The sequence below is a fragment of the Hemicordylus capensis genome, chromosome 2, assembly GCF_027244095.1.
Source record: "Hemicordylus capensis ecotype Gifberg chromosome 2, rHemCap1.1.pri, whole genome shotgun sequence".
Taxonomy (NCBI): domain Eukaryota; kingdom Metazoa; phylum Chordata; class Lepidosauria; order Squamata; family Cordylidae; genus Hemicordylus; species Hemicordylus capensis.
Window position 1 is genome coordinate 50094668 of NC_069658.1, and position 21776 is coordinate 50116443.

Consider the following 21776-nt stretch of genomic DNA (forward strand, 5'->3'; position numbering starts at 1 on the left):
AATGGCTCAGGGCGGTTACTCATTTTGAACTGGAAATGACAACCAAGACTTAGTCCAGCACATCATGAAGGGTGTCCCCACCCTAATCTTCAGGTCTTAAGTCCCACCATGATTCTGATGGTCAGCAGCTGAGAAACCAAGAACTTTAAAATTCATATCAGGGGACAGATACTTAAGCACAGCATGTAGTATATTACATTAGCCTTGTGTCATAAGAGGTGGCAGTCCAGATAAGCAAGATTTTACTACAGTTCTTCCTGTGGAGAAAAATGACTCTAAACCTTAGTTTCAAATCTATTGTTTGCAACAGGGTATAACTATAGTCATAACAATCCACCTGCTGTAGCCCTTATAGCCACTTTTGTTACAAGCAAAATTACAATCCGTATCTGTTATAACATGGACACAGCAGACTGCAGGTGCCAGCTCACCATTGTGCCTAGAAACAGGGCCATCTGACCTAAGGGAGGAGTGCATGTGCTGAATAGTAAGATATTGTACTGTTCCTATGATGGGGTGGACTTTCGTTATTCACAAACACTGGTTGTTCCAAGTGGCCTTCATTCAACTGGCAAGCCATTCTGCCTCCCTTCTCCCTTAAAAAGCCTATGTAAGGGGACTGACAGCCCCCTAGTCAACCAGAGATTTTGTCCAGGCAACAAACACTGCAGAATTGCATTCAAGTACACTTGTCTCATAATGAGGCTGCTTAGTTTTCTGGAGTTGCAGGGATTGGTGCTCCTATGCACAGTTTGACTGGACAAACTTCTGCTTCCAGAAATCTGCCCACCCCTGTTGTAACATTTTGTTTGACACCTGTCATCCAGAAGTCAGAGTAAACATCTGAAACCCTCAAAAAGTGTCTGGCTCCTGAATCCAAAGAAAATTTGTCAAGGCTTGTTGCAACCTACACAGAACAAATGAAAGCTAGAACAGGCTATAGGAGAGTGTTCACATAATCTGCTAATGTTACATTCTAGTCCTAAACTCACTGACCTAGAAGTAAGTTCCATTAGACTCCAAAGGACTCTCTAAGAAGCCATTCCTTGGATTGTATTACTCTTAACTGCCACTATTAACTGCAAAATGGCAACCACTGTGGCAAAGATTATCCTGAACAAAATGTTTCTGATGTGGCAGCTTGTTCTGTAGTCTCAAAACATTTTGTGATTGCTTGTGGTGAGGACAGGTTATAAATTAGCATGCTGTTTGACAGGGAACTCTTAAATTCACATGCATTATGAGATGTCATGAATTAGAAATTGGTCCTACTAATCACTAGCACCTCAAAGCCAGCATTCATGTCTGTATCTAGAGTGCTACTGATATTCTTTCTTTAAAACTCTGATCCTGCATCTTCCACAAGTCTGACTATGATCTACAGCCAAGGACTTAACAGCCTGGTTCAGACATCACATTCCTTGAAACGAGTAAAGCGTTTTGAGTGCTCTCTCAGTCCCTTACTGCACCCGGTTTCAGAGAAGACTTCCTGGTTTGTGAAACCAGAGTTTGCCATGACATCTGAACTAGGCGTGTGCCCGAAACTTTTCGGAGGCCATTGTAAAGGCCTCCGAAACGTTTCGGCAGTGGGGTGGTATTTGGTGTTTCGGCACCAGCGGGGGTAGTACTTTAAGGGCGGGGGAGGGTGTACTCACCCGCCCCCCGCCGCGTTTCCCCTGCCGGCACTCTGCATATTTCAAGACCCTCGGGGCTGCAGCGTCCCCCCCTGCCACCCCGTTCCCCACGTCGGCCAGAAGTTGCGAGCGCGCATGCGCCCATCGCGCGTGCACAGCAGACGGGCATATGCACACTCGCAACTTCTGGTCAACATGGGAATGGAGTGGCAGAGAGGGACGCTGCCGCCCTGAGGGGCTTGAAATTTAGAGCGCGGGCGGGGGAAACGCGGCAGGGGGCAGGTGAGTACACCCTCCCCCGCCCTTAAAGTACTACCCCGCCGGTGCCGAAGACCATTCGTGCACATCCCTAATCTGAACTAGGAAACTGCAATTTAGGTACTCTCTCCGCCGCACCTGCAACCAAGATTGCAAATCTGTCTGAAAGGAGTTTATCATTCAGATGTCAGCAAACTGATTAAACCAACACAGAGTATTCTGTTAAGTCAGACATGTGAGGCTAAGAGAAAAGAGGAAGCAGCACTTGAGCTCATTACTAGTTCCTGATCAGGAATATACATGTGATATAGGCCATTCAATTAACCACCTGGCTGTGATCTTAAACACACTTCACTTTTAAGCTCTTCCACTATCTATGATGGCAGAAATGTGTTGTAGATCTGATTAAAAAGGAATGGATTTAGCAAACAACCTAGGAATGCACAATTTTCCACTCTTTTTGGTCAAAACTTTTGTTTAAAATGTCTAGACTAATTTTCTACTGTTATACTCAAAATAGTTTAAAGCCCAAGCTTCATTTCACATAACTGCTCACAAGTCACTAAAGATCCATCCATCATCCATGTACAAAACATAAAGAGCTTTGCCTAAACATTTAGTCTTTATTAGCATTTGATTTAATACTTTTCCATGTTGTGTTCTTCAACCCAGCCGCAGATAATTAAGTGGTTCGTGCACTAAGCAATAACTGAAGAGAGCTGCAATTTAGGGAGTTTCCAAATATTACAGATCTTAGACTTAAGATCAGTACAAAAATGTTACAAATAAAATTCACAATATAAAATAGCAGCTCCATAGGATTTTCAAGTTTTAGTTTTACTCAAAAAGTGACTGTTCAGTTTGCTTCGTTCTTTGAAGCCTCATCAAAGTTTTCCACAAGATCTGGAGAGAGAGTTAAGAGCAAGAATCAGACTTACAAAATGCAAAGGACTACTATTTACATGCCCTTCATCCTAACACAGTTGCAGTTTACAGCCTTCATTCTAAAAATCAATAAGATTTACAGTTTAGCAAGTGATCCATCAAAGGGCATTACACTCGCCAGGACAAGTTTCCAATTATGCACATCTGCTACCACCTCACCAATAATTCATGCAATCCAGAACGAAGGAGAAACACCACATTATAGTAGTTAAAGTATTTTGCCATAATGAACTGTAACAGCCTAGCAACAGTATTATGTTCTTTCTCCTTCACCTGACAAACTCAAGTCCAGAAGATAATGCAGTAGGTTCTTGGGAACAGGCTAGGAGGTGCTCTTGGACAGCCAGCACCTGGGGAAGAGATACTGCCTAACAGGTGAGCTGGGCATCTATTTCAGATTTTCTACTGTATCTGGTATAGTTGCCTCATTTTTAGAATGGCATCTTAGGTGAATTGATAGCTTTAATCACCAGGAGCCCCTGGTGGCGCAGTGGTAAAACTGCCACCCTGTAACCAGAAGGTTGCAAGTTTGATCCTGACCAGGGGCTCAAGGTTGACTCAGCCTTCCATCCTTCCGAGGTCGGTAAAATGAATACCCAGAATGTTGGGGGGCAATATGCTAAATCATTGTAAACCACTTAGAGAGCATCCAGCTATAGAGCGGTATATAAATGTAAGTGCTATTGCTATTGCTCTGTCACTCTGCACACCATTAAAAAACTATCTCCATACATCGAGAGCATATGGTGATAAAACATCAGTGAATAATTTCTCCAAATCAAAATGCACCATGCTTTAATTATGATAGGGGGCGGGGGGAGATTTAGATACAATCTCAAAAACAGCTGAAACCGTTTTTGATCCCTGCTATGTAGGCTTGTTTGGTACATGGTTATGAATATTGTTACCAAGGTATTCTTTAATGCATTGCCTTCTATTTAATTAATTTCTGGCACTCTGTTATTTAGACAAGACGAGAAGTAAACTGTACTTGCCTGGAACTTCATCATCATCATCCTCACCAGTAGCAAGAGGTGCTTTTCCATCCACAGCTGTAAGCAAACACAAGACAAACAAATTAGGCTTTTTCCAGGAATAGCCCAGCCAGCTTGCAATAAAAACTCCATAATTAAGCAGCATGAACATCGATCCCATAAAAGCCCAACAAGTACCAGCCCAATAACATTTTACACCCATCCATCCGCCTCCCATAATAGACAACAGGCTTCCTATGCACATGGCTTGCAAGATTACATAAACAAAAAAAATAAACCTCAAAGCTGTATCATACAGACATTTTCACTCAATTGTGAAATTTCACTTGTTCACAAGCTCCTTCAAGCAATGTATTACCTCCTCTTTCTAGGAAGTAAGAAGTGAGCTTCTCAATTCCATTCTTGTATCCAAGAAGCTAACAGATAGCAGCTCCCACCAAAGTTGACTATTTGGCAACAGGGCGACTTTCACCATGGCAACCAGGCCAAGGCTAGCCCTTTCAAAATGGAGGCCCATGTTACAGTGTCCTCCAAGCCCCCACTGTTCCTGTCATGCATACCACCCTCTAGCAGGTTCCTTCAAAGAGACCTCTACCGCAAGCAAGGAAGCAGGAAGCCTTCAAGCAGAAGGGGTCAAGAACAGCCACTGGTGGGAGAGAGGAGCACAGGCATCAGCTGGCATTGAATGGGAGAACACCAAGGACTAGGGAGGCACAGCCCAAGACACCACTCAACCTCCACATCTTCTGAGATACTTCTGGGCAGCGGGGGGGGGGGGCGTGGTAGAGGTACAGCTGGCTTAAGATCCTCTAAAACAGTGGCTCCCAACCAGGGGGCCTCCAGATGTTGCTGAACTACAACTCCCATAAACCCCAGTCACAATCAACTGTAGCTGCGGCTGCTGCAAGTTGTAGTTACCAATGCTCTAAAATATGCTGCATTAAGCAAGATAAACAATAAAATCACAGCAGCCAACTACTCTGGGTTTTTTTTTAAAGGATGGAAGCCTTCTGGCCTGGCAACGAACAAAGGATTTAACTGGTTAAAACCTGCATCCATTCTCTGCAGAAGGCAGGAGAAAAACTGGCTCTAGGAAGTGCTTCCCAGACCAGCTACCAGCCAACTCAGGGAGAAGAGGACAACAGTGTCTGGATCATTGGGTGGCAACAAACAGGGAGAATCCTCTCTAATAAAACGCTTGGTGTCCGTCCGTGGACGGACACCAAGCGTGTGTCTGTGCCTCCCTGCCCTGTTCTGCGCCTGCGCGAAGCGCAGGCGCAGAACGGCAAGGGAGACACGCTCGCCGGCACCCGGCAGCCATCTTGGGCGGCCAGAAGCGGCCGCCCCCAAGAAGCCGGAGAGGAGGCGGTGGGAAAGTGACCGAGGCGGCAGCGCCGCCTCGGCCAAAATAGATGGAGGCCGGGGGCGGAGCAGAGGCCATGTAACCTTAAAAAAAAATTTACTCCCGCGGCTGCCGCCGCCGACCACCCACCCTCCCTCCCAGCTGCCGAGTCCCCCTTACCCTGGCCGACTGCTGTCGGCCGAAGACAGCCCTTAATTTAAGAGGCAGAGAGGAGCTCGCAAGCAGAGCTCCTCTCTGTGCAAAGCCTCTTGCCGAACTGCCGCTTTGGGCGCTTGCGTCCCTTGCGCCCAAAGCGGCAGTTCGGCAAGAGGCTTTGCACAGAGAGGAGCTCTGCTTGCGAGCTCCTCTCTGCCTCTTAAATTAAGGGCTGTCTTCGGCCGACAGCAGTCGGCCAGGGTAAGGGGGACTCGGCAGCTGGGAGGGAGGGTGGGCGGTCGGCAGCGTCGGCCGCGGGAGTAAATTTTTTTTAAAAAGTTACATGGCCTCCGCTCCGCCCCCGGTCTCCGTCTCCCCGGCCTGGCGGGGGCAAGTGCCTGGGCCGATTTGGCCCTTAAAGGTGGGGGGGGGAACGGCGGAGGGAGGGGGAATGGCGGCGGGGGGCCAGGAGCGCCGTTACTAGCGCCCGTTATTCAATGGGCCAAAATTCACTTGTGTTTATATAATATAGCCGCCCAGAGATGTAAGTTTGGGCAGGGTATTTATTTATAAAAATAAAATAAAAATAAAATAAAAATAAAATAAAAATAAAATAAAAATAAAATAAAAATAAAATAAAAATAAAATAAAAATAAAATAAAAATAAAATAAAAATAAAATAAAAATAAAATAAAAATAAAATAAAAATAAAATAAAAATAAAATAAAAATAAAATAACAGACTAGCCTAAGAATCCTAGGCTTAAAAGCGGCAAAGATATAGCCATCCACCACTGAAAGCTAGACCCTGTACTTTCACTCCTTGGTGAAACTCTGGGGACAAACATCTGAAAATGGCCTTATCTTGGGAGTTCTGGATTACGCAGTTCTCCTTCACACGTCATGCACACGAATAACCTTTATTCTCCACAAAACCGCCTAAGTCCAAGTTACAGCTTTATCCTTCATGACTAGAGAAGAAACTTTAAAGAATGTTTGACAAACCAAGTCAGCAAAGTAGTATATTGCCTGAGGAAAACTGCATGACTCCTTGGAGTTCTCATATGTGATCCAATTAACTTGTGTTAAAACTGGTTAGTTCAACTGAACACTATATTTACTCTACATTCCCTAATTTGTTGGCAATCTATAAAGCAATCTTTACTTGCTTCCAACAGTAAACATTCATCAACCATTCATTCTCCTGGTAGCTTGGCAAAGAGGAACCTTTTAACATGGTGATTCTCTTTATTGAGCAGGGGGAGAGTAACTGGCTCTATCCACCCCCAGCACAGTACCTCCAGTGACTGTTGCTGGTGTCTATCTTATGTTTCTTTTTAGATTGTGAGCCCTTTGGGGACAGGGATCCATCTTATTGATCTGTTATTTCTCTGTGTAAACCACCCGGAGCCATTTTTTGCAGGACAGTATAGAAATTGAATAAATAATAATAATAATAATCAAGAATCCCCAATTTTTACATCACCCTAGATCCATTACTATACTAATAATTTCATATCGTATCCTTTACACCAAATGCTCCAGAGCCTATTCTTTAGACTTTGAACATAACTGAGTGCTGGCTATGGCTTAAAAAAACCTAAATGTATGTATGTCCTATGTATCTTCCTCATTTCTAAAGTTCAACCAGTTCTCCTTACCACCACCTAATCTGTGCACAAAGTGAAAAGGACACAGAAATATCTCAGTGATTGCTCTTGTTATAGAGCTCGCTCCCATGGAGACTCAAAGCCCAAGTCTGATTATATCAGAGACACTGCAAATCCTCTGGGCTGGCATTTGATGGCTATGCCTTAGAAGGTACAAGCAGTATTGTAATTGATTATATTATTGGATCCTACTTACGTTGTTTGGGTAGAGCCTCTGCTAATCTCCTCAAGCTGGTCAGACTATCAGCGCCAAGTTGGTTTAAGATGCTAGGCAGCATTTCAGTCAGCTGCTTTGTCTCAGCATGGCCTGTGATTGTGAAAGTGTTAGCAGCTAGAGATGCTTGAACCTTAGGGTTGTTGAAGTGGATGACAGTGCCCTGGTTGGTAAACATGTTTACCTGCAAAACAAGTTTTGTTTTGTTTTAAATCAAGCTTTTAAAATCAGTACTTGTCAGAGTTAGAGCATTTTTTGAAGACAGACATTACCTCTTCAATACCAGAGATATTATTTACTCCCAGCTTCTTTAAGGAAAATTGAAGTTTCTTATCATCAGCTGTAGCTGTTCTGTGGACAACCTTCTTCTTTCTGCGGGCAGTACCCTATGGATAAAGAATATACAGTCATTACCAAACCAGCATTTAGAAACCTCTCCAGCATATATAAGATACATTATTAGACAAGAAAAATAGCCAACACCCAACTATCTATGCAAGTTTCTGCTTCTACTACAAAAGTTAGATCAGCTAAACAGGTAGTCCTTTTGCTACCATTCTTACCAACAGAAGTTTGACAGATTTGTAAGTAGCTATACATCACTCCCATACAAACAAGCAGAAAATATTCAATTTACAAGAAGAGTTAGTTTCGTTACGTCTCTCAGGACATCAGTGTACCACAAATAAGAAGCATAGGTATATCTAAGAGACAATTCAGTAAATTTATCAGCAATGTTCAGTTAATATCAAGTTCTTACATTTAGTACCCCTCTAAATAATTCAGTTTAACTGAGGTTTGGATAGAATATTCAGTTCAGTTTTTGGCTTAACACAAAAATTTGCACTGAACAAGAATCACCACTGCCACACCCTCAAGATATTTCACTGCCAGTAGACTTATTCACAGTCCAGAGTTATTAGGAACAAATCATTAGGAACTTTGACAAACATTAGGAACAAATCATTAGGAACTTTGAAGTTCTTAAGTTAAGGGGGGAGAGCTGGAAAAGGTCTTAGGAGGACAAATCACAGTATCGAGATTAAAACATGGCTTGTTCTTTGACATTATTAGTAATTATTAAAATCTGAAGATGGCAGACATCACCAGGACTATTACCAGTTTTGAAAATTCAATTATAATATTTTAAAATAAATAAATAAATAAAGTCAACATGACTAAATTATGTATTTGAGTAGTTCTGGAGTAATTTATTCCAAAGGCTTGGCCTACTTCAATTAAGTTAATTGCAACCATCAGTTTGCCAAATGAAAATTATAAACTCCAAATGAAAAGCACTTCCCCTTTATCATGTTAAGACATGAAATTCTACTGACTCCACCCTGAATAAAAACAGCTTTCTGATGCAAGCAATTTGTAATGGTTGTAAGTCTAGTCAACAGCACTAGGGAAAAAAACAATTATTCTGTTTTTTGGCATAGGCTGGGTACAAATGTAAATAGAAGCAGTCACATTCTGATGTAGATATGTTTAAAATATATATCATGTTTAAACCCATACAACAGAATCCCAAACTTGTTTTCTCGGAAGTCACTGGGTGTTACTCTCTAGCAGGTGTGCTCTACCAGACTATAACTAGTACTTAACACTGCATTCCTTATGCTGATTCAGGCAACACCAGCATCCTCAGCTTTTGAGGTGGGGTGTGAGTGCACATGCACAGGTGGAGCTTGTTCTTTAAAAAAGCAATTCATCTTTTTGTGAAATCTAATGTCATCACTCAAGTACTATAATCCATGAGCCCAGAAGCACAAGTTGCTATTGTTTTAACTTTTACACATTTTTTTCTTTGTGAAATTCTAAGCAATAGACTTGGTCCCTCTCTCAATTTCCCTCCTCAATGAGAAAAATCTTTCCTCTCTCTAAGACAGAGCAGGCTGGCCCAGGAGATGTACTGCACAGGGATCCACAGCTTGACCTTAAGACCCAAGTCTCTGCCCATTACACCCTACTGGTTAGTGCTGCATATACAACTGAACGCCCAGTCACCTCCCATTCCCCCCAGTCCAGTATAACTACAACACAGACACTACGGCGTGCAACTATCCCTCAGACATGAAGGCCGGGTTGGCACATCACTCATGGGAGGATTATAAGAACGAGGCAGTGTCACTGCTAGCAATAATAAAGCCAATGTTCCCACTGGATTTTCGGACAGAGGGCGGGGGCCAGCGAGCGAGCGAGAGCCCGGAGTCGGTCACCGGCTTACCTTTCCACCAATGCGCACTTGTGCTTGGAGCTTCGCTAGCTTTTCTTGGTTCATGATGGTTTCTTTCATCTAAAGGAGAGAGAGGGACGGTTAGTAGGCAGAGGCCACGGAGGGGCCTCCCAGCCTGCGCGCGTTCTCGGGCCTGCCGGCGAGGCTACTGGAGAGAGAGGCCAACATCGCCAGGCCCGGCCCGGCAGCCATGCCCTGTCCAGCCCGTAGGAGCAACCCGGCCCCTCCCAGGGCGGCCTGCGGGGGTCCGCGCCCAAGAATTCTGGCGAAGGGCCCGAAGGCGGGCGGAGAATGGCGCCCGCTCCCCGGCTCCCCACTTCGCCAGGGCCGGCCTGCCTGCCTCCCTCTCCCCCACTCACGGGCCGCCTGCGGAAGCCTCTGCCAAGCGGGGAAACCCTGCTGCCTAGGGCCAGCGGCGTATCCTTTCACCCCACCCCACCCCGAGTTGGCCCCTTTATACCTTCTCAGGAGGAAGCGGCCCAACCTGGGCAGGGCACGGAGCGGGAGACGCGCAGAGTGGATCGCACACACGCGGAAGGAGCCAAGATGGCTGCCGGGAAGGGGGAGGGGAAAGTCCGCACTCCGCAGCGCCGACGCGTTGACGAAAGCCAGCGTCCTGCGCGCGGGCGCGCTCCGCTCATGCCCCGCCCTCTCCCTGCGTCGCTCGCTGCTCACGTGCTTGAGTCCGAGCGGTTCCTTGTCCTCCGCTTTTGGGGCCGCCCATGAGGTGGTACAGAAGTGGGCTTGTGTGTGTCAAGGTGCTTTTCTTCCTTGGGGGAGTACAATTGCCTGCCAGCTCTCCCCAGCGCTAAATTGGAATCGCCAGGAATCGGCATCTCTCCAGATGCCTGTTGAAGGCAGTCCTGGAGATGTTAATGCCTTCATGGGGGCAGCAGTGGGGAGAGACATCTCCGAGAGAGCCCCTTCTGTTAAGAGCTGGCAAGCCTATGGGCCTGCTGCTGGCACCAATGATTTTCCACTCTAGCGGGCAGCTGGACACGTTTGGTGCAGTGCGGGGGGAAATGTGCCGTGAAAACTAAGGGAGGTTTATTAAGGAGTTAGGCTGCTTCTTTAAAAGTATTAGAAAATACAGATGAATACTGTTTGAAGTCTTCATAATCTTCTATGAAAAGTATTTAAGAACCATCCTTTGCAAAGCACCTCGGTTCGTTCTGGTGCTTCCCCTCTGATTATTTCTTTGGTCTGTCTCGTTTTCCTTTCCACCTTTTTCTTTTTGCTCCCAAAATTCTGTGCTGAGGAAATGCTCGAGGATGGAGTGGAGGCTAAACTGGTTGTGCGGTAGGGGCAAGGTGTTTAAAAGTCTCTGTCACATCTAAGCACGACTACTGTGATCTGATGCGAGGGGCTGCTTCTGTAGCCTCTTCGGAAACTAGCTGGTGCAGATCTCTGCGGCCAGACGCGGGACTCAATACAGGGACCATGTCATTTCTCTGTTGTTCCAGTTCCATTGACTCTGGATTCGTTACCAAGCTCAGTTCAAAGGGCCCTCTGGTGTCCTCCCACATAATTCAGTTTTCTTACTTGCAGAACTATTTGCATTAATTTTCTTACTTGCATAATTTTAAATCTTAGAAAAAGTTAGAAAGTGACATCCTGGATATGCATTGCAACCTGAAATACACTTCATCACCTCAGGATCTTTCTGCCTTCCTGCTATTGTGGGCCAAGTCTCAGAAGCAGTTATAGCTTGCTATTTGTGCAGGCTGATGGGTGCGTTAAGCACACAAGAGTTGGTGGCTGGGCTGAAACAAACCTGACCATAAGCTGAGGCTTACAGTCACTGAGGCAATAATCTCCACTGCCTAATTGAGTCTCTTTCCCTTCTCAAACTGATATGAACAGCATTAACTACCATTTCTCTAAAGTGTTCCTTATTTGGTGTGTGTTTTTAAATTTAATGCTGACTACTTTCAAGCAAATTTATTCAGACATCCAGATTTACTCATTTTCCCTAGCAGGCATGATAGGTCAAAAACTAATATTCTGTATTCAGAGGCAGTGGACTTTTGAGTAATGGATGCTGGCAATAGAGAAGGTGCATCTGCATTTCTCTTGTGAGCTAGATGGGATGTTTCTTTGGATTATACTGGGGACAAAGAGCATTTGAATTTTGATGTCATTTAGTGATACAATTATGAATGTGGACCTTAACTGAATCCTCATCTAGGTCAGTGTTTCTCAACCACCAGTCCATGGACTGGTGCCGGTCCGTGAGGCATTGGGTACTTAAGAACATAAGAACAGCCCTACTGGATCAAGCCCAAGGCCCATCTAGTCCTGCATCCTGTTTTGCACAGTGGCCCACCAGGTGCCATCGGAAGCCACAGGCAGGAGTTGAGGGCATGCCCTCTCTCCTGTTGTTACTCCCCTGCAACTGGTACTCAGAGGCATCCTGCCTTTGAGGCTGGAGGTGGCCTATAGCCCTCCGACTAATAGCCATTGATAGACCTCTCCTCCATGAAGTTATCCAAACCCCTCTTAAAGCCATCCAGGTTGTTGGCCATCACCACATCTTGTGGCAGAGAATTCCACAAGTGGATTACGTGTTGTGTGAAAAAGTACTTCCGTTTGTTGCTCCTAGATTTCCTGGCAATCAATTTCATGGGATGACCCCTGGTTCTAGTCCAGGCCTGCACAACATAAGACCCGGGGGCCGGATTCGGCCCGCAGGGACTATTTTACTGGCCCTCAGGTATCCTGCAGCAAGACAGGAGCTGGTAACTGCCTTATAGCACCATCCCGTGCATGCTTTCTCAGTCATATACTCCATGGTGTACCCAGTGAGGCTTACTCCCATGTAAGCATGCCTAGCATTGCAGCCTGAAAGCATCAACAATTTAGGAAGAGGAGAGGACTTGGCATTTGTTTGGGGTTGGCATGCACTCCAGGGGCCCCACTGATTGAGCAGGGACAGGACCCAGTCTCTGGCCACTATCCTTGGTTAAAACTATGGGTCTATTGACAGGGGAAACAGAGCCACAAGTAACTAATAATATTTAATTTTAATGTCTTAATGTGCTACAAATTAATTAAATAATAATAATTATTATTATTATTATTATTAATTCAATTTCTATACCACCCTTCCAAAAATGGCTCAGGGTGGTTTACACAGATAAATAATAAATAAATAAGATGGATGGATCCCTGTCCCCAAAGGGCTCACAATCTAAAAGAAACATAAGATACACACCAGCAACAGTCACTGGAAGTACTGTGCTGGGGGTGGATAGGGCCAGTAATTCTCCCCCTGCTAAATAAAGAGAATCACCACGTTAGAAGGTGCCTCTTTGCCAAGTTAGCATGGGGTTCAAATGTGAGCTTGGCCCCTGCACACCAAGTTGTGGATGGTTCCGGCCCATCAGGGCATTTGAGTTGTGCAGCCCTGTTCTAGTGCTATGGGAGAGGGAGAAGAATTGCTCTCTATCCACTTTCTCCACACCATACATGATTTTATCGACCTCTATCATGTCATCTTTTTTCTGAACTAAAAAGCCCCAGGTGTTGTAGTCTTGCCTCGTAAGAAAGGTGCTCTAGGCCCGATAACCTTGGTTGCCCTCTTCTGCACCTTTTCCAGTTCTACAATGTCTTTTTTTAGATGTAGTGACCAGAATTGTATGCAGTACTCCAGGTGTGGCAGCACCATGATTTTGTATAAGGGCATTATAATATTAGCCGTTTTATTTTCAATCCCCTTCCTAAAGATCCCTAGCATGGAATTGGCCTTTTTCACAGCTGCCGCACATTGAGTCAACACTTTCAACGAGCTGTCCACCACGACCCCACAATCCCTCTCCTGGTCAGTCACCAACAGGTCAGATCCCATCAGCATATACTTGAAGTTGGGGTTTTTCGTCCCAATGTGCATCACTTTACACTTGCCAACACTGAACTGCATTTGCCACTTTGTTGCTCACTCCTCCAGTTTGGAGAGATCCCTTTGGAGCTCCTCACAAATAGTTTTGGATTTCACTACCTGAAAAAGTTTGGTGTAATCTGCAAATCTGGCCACCTTGATGCTTACCCCTGCTTCTAGATCATTTATGAATAAATTAAAAAGCACCGGTCCCAGTACAGATCCCTGGAGGACTCCACTTCTTACTTCCCTCCATTGTGAAAACTCTCCATTTATACCTACCCTCCGTTTCCTTTCAACCAGTTAGCAATCCACACATGTACTTGTCCCCTTATCCCATGACAGCTAAGTTTCCTCAGGAGTCTTTGATGCGGGACTTTGTCAAAAGCTTTTTGGAAGTCCAGGTATACTATGTCAACTGGATCACCTTGATCTGCATACTTGTTGACACTCTCAAAGAAGTCCAAAAGGTTGGTGAGGCAAGATTTACCTTTGCGGAAGCCATGCTGGTTCACTCCCAGCAGGGCCTGTTCTTCTATGTGCTTTACAATTTTATCCTTGAGGATGCTTTCCATCAATTTGCCTGGAACGGACATTAGGCTAACCGGCCTGTAATTCCCGGATCGCCCCTGGATCCCTTTTTGAAAATCGGTGTTACATTTGCTACTCTCCAGTCCTCAGGTACAGAGCCCAATTGCAGGGATAAGTTATATATTTTATCAAGGAGGTCGGCAATTTGACATTTGAGTTCTTTGAGGACCCCTGGATGGATGCCATCCGGCCCTGGCGATTTGTTAGTTTTCCATTTTCCCAGACAGTTTAGAACGTCATCTCTTGTCACTTCTATCTGACTCAGTTCTTTAGCCTCCATCCCTAAAAAGCCTGGTTCAGGAACAGGTATATGCTCAATATCCTCTGCCATGAAGGCATCACTCATAAAATCACCCCCCAAAAAAGAGTTTTGGGCTGGCGGGGGCCACCAGGAACTCTCTGGAGCTCATTTCTAGGCAGCTGCTGGATAATATTCATTTTACTTCCTTGAAATGAACATTATCCAGGAGAGGGCCGTCTGGAAATGAGCTCCGGAGAACTGCCCAAAATTGCTTTTTGGGAGGTGGGTGGAGTTGGGGGTGAGGGGGTCCAGGACTAACTGCTTGTCCAGAAAACTGTGTATGAATAATGTACCAGTCCATGACTCCAGAAACATTGAGAAACACTGATCTAGATCATCTCCCTGCCTGAAGGGATGCCAGTGACACAAATAACATTTATGAGTACTCGGCTGAAGAGCAAAAGTGGGCAGAAGGCAGACTGTGACTGGCCAGTTTCCAGTGGATCATCTAATCTTGCTGGTTGCTCGGATTCTTGCAATAAATGCTGCACTAGAGCTATAATTCTATGCACACTAAATGGGTACACTGAGTCCCATTACAAGCAGATTTTGAAGGATAGGGCTGTGGGCTGTGGATGAATATTGGTTTGATCTTCCAAAGCACTTATGTTCTTAAACTAGGGTATATGCTCAGATTCACTTAATACAGATTAACTGTTTCATAACTATTAAATGGTATAAAAATGTTCTCAATACTGTATACAATACATTAATAAGGGCCACTAAATGGCCACTCTGTTATCAGACAGAAATTGTACAATGGTTCTTGGCCACAGTTACCAGCTGGGCCTTCAGGAGCAAAGATGGGTCCAGAAGCAACTCCCCTTCAGAAGAAAGTGCTACCCCCCTTTTCCCAATCCACTGCCAAGGCAGACAATGGGAGTTTTATCACACCTTGTTCGCTCACTTTTTACAGGGGGTTCACATTAAGAACATAAACACAGCCCTGCTGGATCAGGCCCAAGGCCCATCTAGTCCAGCATCCTGTTTCACAGTGGCCCACCCACCATCCATTGCTTATAGCCACCAATGGGGAAGTGGGGAAGCAACTTGCCTAGGGAGCCAGAGGCTGTCAGTTTGAATCCCCACTGGTATATTTCCCAGACTATGGGAAATACCTATCAAGCAGCAGCAATATAGGAAGGTGCTGAAAGCCATCATCTCATACTACGAGGGAGGAGGCAATGGTAAACCCCTCCTGTATTCTACCAAGAAAACCACAAGGCTCTGTGGTCACCAGAAGTCAACACTGACTTGATGGCATGATCTTTCCTTTCCACATTACATAATCTCCCATCCATGCTAAACCTGGTACATGTTATACACATCACATTAATGGGGCCAGCAGATAGTGCTATGAAAAATCACTCAAGGCCCTTGTTTAGCATGTGGCCAGAAAAGATTGTACTAGCAAGGAGCATGGAAGCCTATTGTGTGTGTGGACTGTATTTGGAGCTTGCATGGGAGCTTTGCAGATCCCAGATTTAATGATCTGGAAGAATCCAGTACCTGCATGTATAGACTGTTTGTAGTGCTACTATTCTTAAATAGGTGGGGCTTTGGCTTATTCAGTGCTGGGGAGAACTGAGGAGAGTGAACCTTACCACTTTGAACTTCCTGCAGAGCACACCTACACCTTTTCCATTTCCTTTCCAGCTGCTTCCACAACAGGATCTTTTTTGGGAAGGTTACACTGTAGCTGGAAGCACTTTATGTTCTTGGAGAGCTGCTGTCAGCATACATGAGGCTGCATAGACCAACAGTGAGACTGAGTCAGTATAGAAGAGCCTCCTATATTCAAACAGAATTAAAAATCTATAGTGTCCCAGCCTCCTGAATTTCAAGTGAGAATTTTAAATTTTTTCAATACAATCAATACCATGGACAGCACAGGCAAAAAACAGGTGCACCCCTTTCTTTTTCATGAGGCACAACTGACATGAAATGATGGGTTTTTTTGACATGACCTGTTGCCCTTGGAACCAAAGAAGAGATAGGACACAAGGTTAAACTGTGGCCACAGATCTGCAGCAGGAACAGCAAAACCTAACTAGATTGCAGGTGTCGAAGCCCAGCAAAGGAGACAGCCTCAACAGGTGGCTACAATCTTTCCCTGCTGAGCAAGCCAACCAAGCTTGGAGACAAGGCAGCAGACGAAACCTGCTGAAGCATCCTCACAGTCATGCAGTTATGTGCATTGTGGGAGGACTTGCCCAGTCACTAACCCACAAGCCCCAAGTAGGTGAGCTAGTCGAAGAATGGGTGAGCTGAGCAAGCCCCCAAAGCAGGCTCCATTCCCAGACACCTCCAGGCCCCAAAGCTTTAAGAGGCTGTTCCATGGCTGTTTCACCTCAACAGTGCTTTTGATGGAACCTCAATGTTTCGAGTAAACTGGACTTCCCATAGTATGGTTACATTGAATCAATGTGTTTTTTTCTGATTCTGTTTTCAAATCTTTTGAGACTAATTATTGACTTTCAATTATCTGAGAACGCTGGTTGGCAGTTTATTCAGCTAAACATCTGTTGTGCTCATATGAAGGAAGAGGCGACACATAGAGGTAGTGGGAATAAGGGCACAGGGCAAGTGCCTGGCCACAACTTTACTGAAATTAGCCGCAATGTACAGCATATCCAAACATGCTTCATGCAGGTAGCTGGATGGCAAGGTCAGGGCACTCCTTAACATCTCTGGTCTAACCCTGACAGCTATTCCTAGGAGTCAAGGCAGATCCTCTTCTCGCTTGGGACCAGGCCAAGTGGACTGGACGGGTTATGGGCTGCAGCAAAGCCCCCTGCCGCCCAGCTGGGGGTTGACTGAAGCCCATTGGCCAGTCCCTCGTTTCTTGAAGTGCAGCCTGGTCCCTTCTGCCCTATACCTCTAGGGCAGGCATCCCCACCTCCAGATGTTGCTGAACTACAACTTCCAGCATCCCTAGACACAATTTTTTGTGGCTGGGTATGCTGGAAGTTGTAGTCAGCAACATCTGGAGGGCTGCAGTTTGGGGATGCCTGCTCTAGGGTCTCCCTCTACCATGCTTACCATCCAGCTAACCTGCTCACCAAAGTTGTGACATTCCATATGCCAATTAGTCAAATTATACCAAATTGCTAATAATCCCCTACCCCCATGAGGGTAAAAAAGACCCGTGACCAAGGCCAATGTGGTACAGCAGGGCCAAAAAATTCCCTCACTCACAATTCCAAAAGGTGAATGGCTACTGCAGGGAGGGGGTGATTCATCTTAGGGAGGGCAGTGGCAGAGATCCTCTTCCCCCTCCCTCTGTCTGGAAAATGCCATCTTTAGATGGCGGCTGCTATTTAGACCCCCCTCCTACTGAGAATCACGAGTACCTGCCACCTCTCGTCTCCACTGGCAAGGCAACTTAAGGAAAGGGCAAGGAGGCAGGGTTGATTGCCAGCTGAGTATGTAGCCCCATCCCACCACAGCTGTCGGCTCAGCACAACTGCCCTTTATTCAGCAGCACAAGGGGGTTCTTATCATGGGCTTTTTGGCTTAGATCCAATTGCTGCTTCTGAAACTCCATCCGGTATTAGATTTAGAACTACTTTCAGATGCATCTAGACCAATCACCTTTCTTTACTAGACATTTAAAGATGTAAGATTGATAAATATATCTCTGGAATAATAAGCTTGACTGCTGTTTCCTAAATCAATGGTGGTGGGCTGCACTCAAGGCATGGAAAAATACTTTTTTAGAACTTAGTAGTGAGGTAAATATAGCAGAAGCTCTGGTTTTATATTTATTGGACATCCCCAATAATGTTGAATAAAGTTTGATTGCAGACTTCTAAATAATGGATGTGTAACTGGGATGCAAGAAGATTTGCACATATGGTTTTGGCTTGTCCTGTTATTGCTTCATTTTGGTCTGAAATTCACAAGATTAACTGTAAGGCTTTGTTAAAGATGCTCATGTTCTTTGGTCTAGATGCCGAGTGTATGGAATTTATCATAGCATCAAGAATTATGGATTCTTTGAGAATGGTGAATTGGCAAAAGGATTACACAACACTAGAAGAATAAATCTACTGCTGACTTACAACTGCAAATAACCAATGTGTGTTCCCTGTCAATATTTGAACTGGTCTCTTTCACAGAATGGTAAGCAGGAATTTCTAGCAATTTGGTCCAGTTTTAATGAGTTGCGTGTAGAGAATAATATCCTTAGACATTATATATGTTTTAGCCATTAAGGTTATTCCTCCCCCACCAACCCATTTTAGTTTTGCTTCATTATATTAGTTTGAAGTTCTATACTGTTAACTGGAATAAAGGAAAAAAGAGAGCTGCACCACTGCAAAGCAAAATGGTAAATGAGGCAATACCCCCTGAGAGTCCTCTTGGGGACAACTCCCAGCAGATATCCACAGGCTGGGCAAGGCGGAGGGTTGGAAGGGGCTAAGAACTAACCTCCCTACATTCCTTCTAGAACATATTATCTGTGTTAATATCCAGTCCAGCTACAGATTCTAAGTTACTCGCAAAAAGCTGGGGGGGGGGGGAGATACACGGAAATTGGATCATTAAACCTGACCAGAACTTCCTTCAAGTACTTAGCGGCATAATGGCCAGGGTAGTGACATTAACAGCACCGCCAAAGCACCCAGATGAACAGGACTAGGTCCCTTTTCCAAAGGAAGGGCTGCTCCCACCCCCAGAATTCCAGGTTCCCTGTCCATCCCAAAACTCTGCTCTTGAAGCCGATCCCTTGAGGCAGGACCTAAATGAGTGCGACCCCCCACAGCTGGAGCAGGCATGCTTAAAGCGGCATGATTTTCTAGAGCAGGATCCAGATGCCCCAAACTCCCAGCATAACTGGTGGGGTTCAACTGTCTGATTGGTAGATGATTTCACCAGGAGATGACCACTGTCGGTATAGTCACCCTGGATACCCTGGGCAAGAGTCATGCACTGCAGCCATAGCTCAGAATGGTGCTTGTCCCACCCCAAGCTGGGGCAATGCGCAGCACGCATGCGAAAAAGCTCATCATATCTGGCCCAAGCAGTACCACTAAACTGTGAATGGGCACGGTAAATTATGTGTAAGTACTTAATGAGGGAGTAAGCACGCCAGGGCTGCCGCTGGAGAACCACATCTACGAATACGAGATAGCCGGACAGCCAGTTGGACCAGTTACGGTCCACAGTTACGGTCTTTGACTCACTGAAAAGAAGAGAGAAGATGTCAACATACTCATTGTTCCATATTTTTTCCTTAGTGGTGGGGTGCAAATGAGCTCCCTGAGTCTGGGGAGCATCACTGTAGGGGTAGCACCTAGGGTCAGGGACCCCACCTTGGACAGGCCCCCACAGGGTAGCATGCAGGCAGCACCTAGGGCCCCACTGTGGCAGAGCTCCCTGCCAGCATGGGCCTGCCTGCCCTTGCTGCGCAGCATAAGGACTGGCTGAGCTAGAGCCCTGCCCATAACCAGGCATGCCTGCTTGGGTCACTGGGGGCATGGCATACCCACCCAGGACAAATGGTGCTGGGAGGTGCACACCCCCAGGTGCACTAGGTGGTGGAAGCTGAACCTTGGGGCCACAGGCACTCACTTGTGCTGTTGGGTGCAAGGGCTGACTTTTAAGACTAGCAGGCTGTGTCCCCCTTGCAGGGTTGTAAGGTGGAGACCCATACTTGCCCAAAGGACGGCCTCTGGCTACACCAGGCTCCTGCTTAATCTCAGGAGCTGGAATCGCTTCAGGCTCCTGCTTAATCTCAGCTTCTGGAACTGTTTCAGATGGGGCAGATACAGTGTGCTTAATGGCAGCTTCCAAGGCATCAAGTCGCAGCTGCAACTCCTGCAATAAAACATCCTTAGATTTAGCTTGGGTTCCCCGCCTGCGACGGCTAGGCCCCACCCCATCTTCCAAACTGGAAGAGCCCCTTTTTTGCAGGACCTTGCTCCGTGACAAGGCCACTGCCAGAGCCATGTCACCCTCATCCTCAGAGGATGACAACAAAACAGGGGCTGGGCACTTGCAGGGTGCTCGCTTTGGAGCAGGCCCTTTGCCTCGGGGCTTTTTCGGAGGCATGCTAAGGGGCTGCTTGTGCCTTACCTTGCACTGCAGCAGAGAGCCCCTTATTTACTTCACCACCTCTTTTTAAAATTATAGTTAACCCAGATCCTTAATGGGGAGGCAGGCTTAACTCCCCACCAACTTCTTTTACTTATTTATTATATTTATATTCCACCCTTCCAAAATGGCCCAGGGCAGTTCACAGCAAGATAAAAACAGTTAACAAACTAACAATTAAAATCAAACTATTAAAACACAATAAAACCAATAAAGCAGCTAAAAGCCCTGAAAATCAGGGCAACAATTTAAAACAGTTAATCATTTAAAATGCTTTTGTTGCTGTTATGTAGGCCCCCCACCCCTTCCTTATTTGCAGGAGCCACAAAGGCCAAGACCAAGCTACAAGGGCAGGCCGCCACGTGCGAGAATGAAGCAGGCCAGGAACGCGGCAGCGACGCCTCGATCAGAAGCTCGGCAGGGGGCGGGGGAAGGGTCGGGTGAAGGCCGAGAGGTGGGAAGGGGAGCGGCCGCCAGGCCCAGCGCCCAAGAGGGCCGCGAGCCAAGGGCGCCAAGAAGAGCCGCGGAGCGGGGAGGCGCGCGTTTAAAATGGCGGCTTTCGCGCGGAGGCCAAACTAGGCGCGGCCCGAGCACGGCCACGCAGGAGCAAAGAGCAGCGCGGGAGCTTCCGGAGGTCGAAGAAGGCACTTGTCCCAGCAGGCGCGCGTAGCCCTCTCGCGGCTCCGGCGGGCCCCCGAGGCCGCAGCGCACCCCGCTTTCTCCAGCAGCGCCAGCAGCGCCAACAACCCTCCTCCTCCTCCTCCTCCGGCCGAGGGAAGCGGAACTCCGTAGCAACGGGAGGAGCCTGGACAGATATAGTAGCAGCGCTTCCCGCCGCCGATTGGATACGCACGATCACGTGAGCTGCTCTGGCGACGTGCCCTGGCCTCTCCGCTGCGGCGCGGCCGCGCTCAGCTCCTCCCACGGTCCCGAACTTAGAGGGAGTGAAGTTTTGTAATTTGTATATGGGTGCCCTGAGAGGGGTAACCCAGGGTGGGGAAATGTATGGACTGCGAGCCGTCTCCTTGCACTCCGCCAGATGCTGTTAGCATGAATGAATATGTTGAGGCCCCTCAGTCTTGCTGTGCGCTTTCCCGCGGTCCTGGTCCCACCACCAATCGGGATATATACCCTTCTTGTCTTTGCTTCTTTACGGAACTGGAGTTCACAAGAAGGCTGCTACCCTAAATGCATTTATTTGGGATTAAATTCCTTCCAAATAAACATGCAGGAGACCGGACCGCATGCGTTAATTGGGTTGGATCCACTAGCAGCAAAGCAAAACCCACAAGATTTTTCAACCCATTTGTTTGAACTGCTGTAAGGATCTGGCTACCTTATACGTTAATTCATTAAGAATGTAGTCCCTCTTTCAATCTGCTGGCACCGGTTGCGTGGTGGTCGGCTTTTCTCAGTACGTGTGTTTAGGTAGTGAGCTCTCCCGCAGCTACCTTTC

General features: G+C 46.4%; 2 protein-coding genes across 3 annotated transcripts; both read right to left on the reverse strand.

Moving 5' to 3' along the window:
• Positions 1 to 2495: 2495 nt before the first annotated feature.
• Positions 2496 to 10045, reverse strand: BTF3 (basic transcription factor 3). 2 transcript variants are annotated; one of them, XM_053297893.1, is made up of 6 exons: positions 9913 to 10045; positions 9444 to 9512; positions 7486 to 7599; positions 7196 to 7397; positions 3833 to 3889; positions 2496 to 2795 (listed from the first exon to the last, which is right to left on the reverse strand). In XM_053297893.1, exons 2-6 carry the CDS (start codon positions 9510 to 9512, stop codon positions 2749 to 2751), a joined length of 489 nt encoding a protein of 162 aa, XP_053153868.1. In that variant the 5' UTR covers positions 9913 to 10045; the 3' UTR covers positions 2496 to 2748. The 2 variants fall into 2 exon arrangements, with proteins under 2 accessions (XP_053153868.1, XP_053153869.1); XM_053297894.1 differs by lacking the exon at positions 9913 to 10045 and adding an exon at positions 9812 to 9887.
• Positions 10046 to 10204: 159 nt separating this feature from the next.
• On the reverse strand, positions 10205 to 21093 carry LOC128345640 (uncharacterized). Its single transcript, XM_053297892.1, has 2 exons — positions 19296 to 21093; positions 10205 to 15968 (listed from the first exon to the last, which is right to left on the reverse strand). Exons 1-2 carry the CDS (start codon positions 20276 to 20278, stop codon positions 15932 to 15934), a joined length of 1020 nt encoding a protein of 339 aa, XP_053153867.1. The 5' UTR covers positions 20279 to 21093; the 3' UTR covers positions 10205 to 15931.
• Between the last annotated feature and the right edge of the window lie 683 nt (positions 21094 to 21776).